The sequence below is a fragment of the Diadema antillarum genome, unplaced genomic scaffold (genome assembly GCF_040938485.1).
Source record: "Diadema antillarum isolate AM-2024a unplaced genomic scaffold, OU_Dant_1.0 scf00000060, whole genome shotgun sequence".
NCBI lineage: Eukaryota > Metazoa > Echinodermata > Echinoidea > Diadematoida > Diadematidae > Diadema > Diadema antillarum.
Window position 1 is genome coordinate 585,001 of NW_027270949.1, and position 3,217 is coordinate 588,217.

A 3,217-nucleotide genomic window follows, 5' to 3' on the forward strand; every position below is an offset into this window, starting at 1 on the left:
AGGGAGGTTATAAGTCCCGAGACGAAGTCGAGGGACTTATAGCCTCCCGAAATAGCATTTCAAACTCTTCGGGTGGAACGTTTGGTACATGTTCCCGACAACAAAAGTCATCATCTGTTATATTATATGGGTTAGTCAAATACGTCAACGTCAACGTCAACCACCAGCAAAATGCACTCGATTACTCGCGCAATCGCGCAGAGCTAAATTCACTGTGCGCGTGCGGTCCTACGCCTTCTGTCCCATTTGTTACGTGAAAATGTTTTCCCATGGGAGAACATTACAAAGAATGTTCGCCCATGGGCGAACATAACGAATGTGCCTTCATCACGTGACTATGTTTAGCCAATCACTAACTGGTATTTGACTAACCCATTTAATATTGTATGCTCATCGATTAAGGTTGACTCCTGTCAAGATTCTTCAGCTGTGTGTGTACGAACATAGAGATTATTGATAAACCTGTACATGATTTGTCACTGGGATTTTCAAATATATGCAAGCTGGGCCAGCCTTCACACTCCATGGTATTCCCATGCTAGTGGATCTATTAAAGGAATCGTATAGTTTTGGTTGAGCCCTAACTTCAGGTTTCTGACATTTTTTTTTTCGTGAGATAATTAGAAACCTCCAGTGAAATGTGAAAGAGCATGTAATTCCAAGAGGAATTCAACGTTTAATTGATAAGAATTGGCTGTTAAATGGTTGAGACAACCGAAACGGAGCAATCCTGATGAATGGTGGGACCCACCTTTTATTACGAACGCTTTGTTTTACTTTGTTTTTTGATGTCTCAGTCATTCCAAAACCGATTTTCATCAAATAAACCTCGAATTCCTCTTAGAATGGTATGCTATGTACTATAGACCGATTCAGGTTCGTTGAGGGCAGCAGACAATTTGTGGCACTGGGTGCAGCCATGAGCTCATTTTGAGGTGTCTTAGCTGACCCCCCCTTCTCTCCCCCACCCCCGGGCAACATGTTTATCGCGCACTTGTAACAGGTTCACGCACTAAGCAAGCGTTCGCGCACTCAATACGACGCGCCCATTGGCTAAAACAACCATGCATCAGTTTTTCATTCCGCGCGCGGAAGGGGGTGGCGGGGGGGGGTCGGCTAAGACACCGCGTTAATGGCGCTGCCCATGCCAAAAATACACATAGCGCGTCACAGAATCGGTCTATATAATAAGGGGTTTCTTGATATCTCGCGAAAAGTTAAGAGCCCAATCATCACCTCCACCAATACTATACCATCCCTTTAATATTTGATTGCATCCTCTGCTCTCCATCTCGCTGCTGGAAGGTCGCCGAGAAGGAGCAGGAGGTTCTCCGTCTCCACGGACACATGCACACCGTGGAGGCACGGCTTGGCGAGACGGAACGGAGGAATGCAGCGGAGAGCACCATGCAGAGCCAGAAGTGGTCCGAGTTTGAGAGGATGGCGGAGAGCATGAAGAAACTCTCGCAGAGCATGACGGCGCGCTCCATGACGCCGGAGTATTGACGGCCGCTGCCCCCTGCGTGTCAGAAAGAAGCATTTGTAGATTTGTTAGTGAGCAAAGGAGACGTCTACTGTGATGTCATTCCTGCACGATGATTAGTCTTCACTCAAGGTGCACAGTGAATCGGAATTGGGACTAAATGTCAACATGCGGTTGTCAGTCCCACGAGATTGTACCATGTGACGTACAGATTGTTTAGGGAGATAACAAATTCTTACTCATATCACTGGAATTTTTGCAGGTTCTTTATATTGACGAAGGAAGATTAAACTTGAAATGTCAAGATTGGACAAAGATAAGTTGAAGGTATTCAAAGGGAAAAGTATGTGTTCTTGCTTCCTTTTTGAATACAGGAGCTTTAAGCTTGTATGACTTCAAAGTTATAATGATTTTATTGTGTCATTCCATGTTAATGTCCAGAAAGAAATGATTCCGTCAGCAATGTCCTGCCATCAATCTCCTTTAATAGCTGATTTCAACATTTTTATGTCTGAATTGAATATTTTCTGCTCCATGCTGGACATGAAAACTACTTTGGTAGAAGAAATGTAGAGTGGTATAAATGCCAGATGTTGCTAACCACTTTAATCAGGTGCAAGAGAAAATCATTCCATTTCTAAAAGAAAGTGATCACCTGTAGATATCATTAATACTTTTGGTATATATATATTTATCTTTCATTGTTTGTAGAAGTTTACATCAAGTACCTGTTGAGTTAAGTGATTTTATTTTTATTTCCAACTGCTAAGCACTGCTGTAGCAAACATGTATACAAGCATGCATCATTTGCTTCCATGGTTTACTGTTCATTTTAATACCAGTACTTGCAGTAGTTTAGATCATATAGAACAATCAAGGACTTGTTTTTAAAAGTAGGTCATTGAAAAGAAAAGTGTGTAATCATATCTTTGTTGCAATCTCTGCTGTTATTTAATCATTGAATAAAACTCACTTAAACGTACTAGGACATATACAGGGGCGGATCCAGGAATTCTGTAAAGGGGGGAGCGCAACTAATATTTCTGGTGCCACTTCCGGGTTTCATTCCATTTTTTTCTTTTTATTACTTTTGTTTTTAACAAAAAATAAAGGGGGGGGGGGGCGTGCGCCGGTTGCGCCCCCCTCTGGATCCGCCACTGATATACTAAATCTGAACTCAATGGTACTGAGAGTGGCCAATTGAATTGTATATTTGATATAGTGCCAATACACAAAAATGAGTCAGAAAAGTAAAATGTAAAGTGATCCAGCTCTCGTCTGTTGTTGCTTGTCCACAAATTTCCACTAATGTTAACCCATTGAGGATGGGATGATTTTGCTACAACACGCATTTCCCATAGACACCTGCCAGAGTATACTCGGGGACTCGTCTTTGTTTGATTTTCACAAATATCAGGAAGTGTGTATTATGTAGTAATGCCGGCTGTTTCCTCATGTTGTAGCTTTATAGAAGCTATCTTCACCTATCTTTTCGTGGAAGGGAATTTGTTCAGCCTTATTGGCAAATCTAAGAGACATAAAGAGGTTTTTGTAGAATAACAAATTGAGGCTGATGGCGAAACATATTAGTCTTTTTGTCTTCGTGTCTATTACTGCTGTTAGTAAGGACATTTTGTGTACCGTTCTGTATTCAGTCATAGTCTCCTAAACATCCTACATACAACACAAATATTTCACTGAGGGATTGTGTCATTAAACGAGAATCTCAGGGCA

The 3,217-nt window shown here is 41.7% G+C and overlaps 1 protein-coding gene across 1 annotated transcript in view; it reads left to right on the forward strand.

Moving 5' to 3' along the window:
• The window catches only part of LOC139716062 (uncharacterized), a 9,979-nt gene extending 8,473 nt beyond the window's left edge, over positions 1 to 1,506 (forward strand). Inside the window, exon 12 of the mRNA XM_071627613.1 lies at positions 1,306 to 1,506. Coding sequence (XP_071483714.1) covers positions 1,306 to 1,506 — 201 coding nt within the window. The remainder of the gene's footprint in view (positions 1 to 1,305) is intronic.
• Positions 1,507 to 3,217: the final 1,711 nt, after the last annotated feature.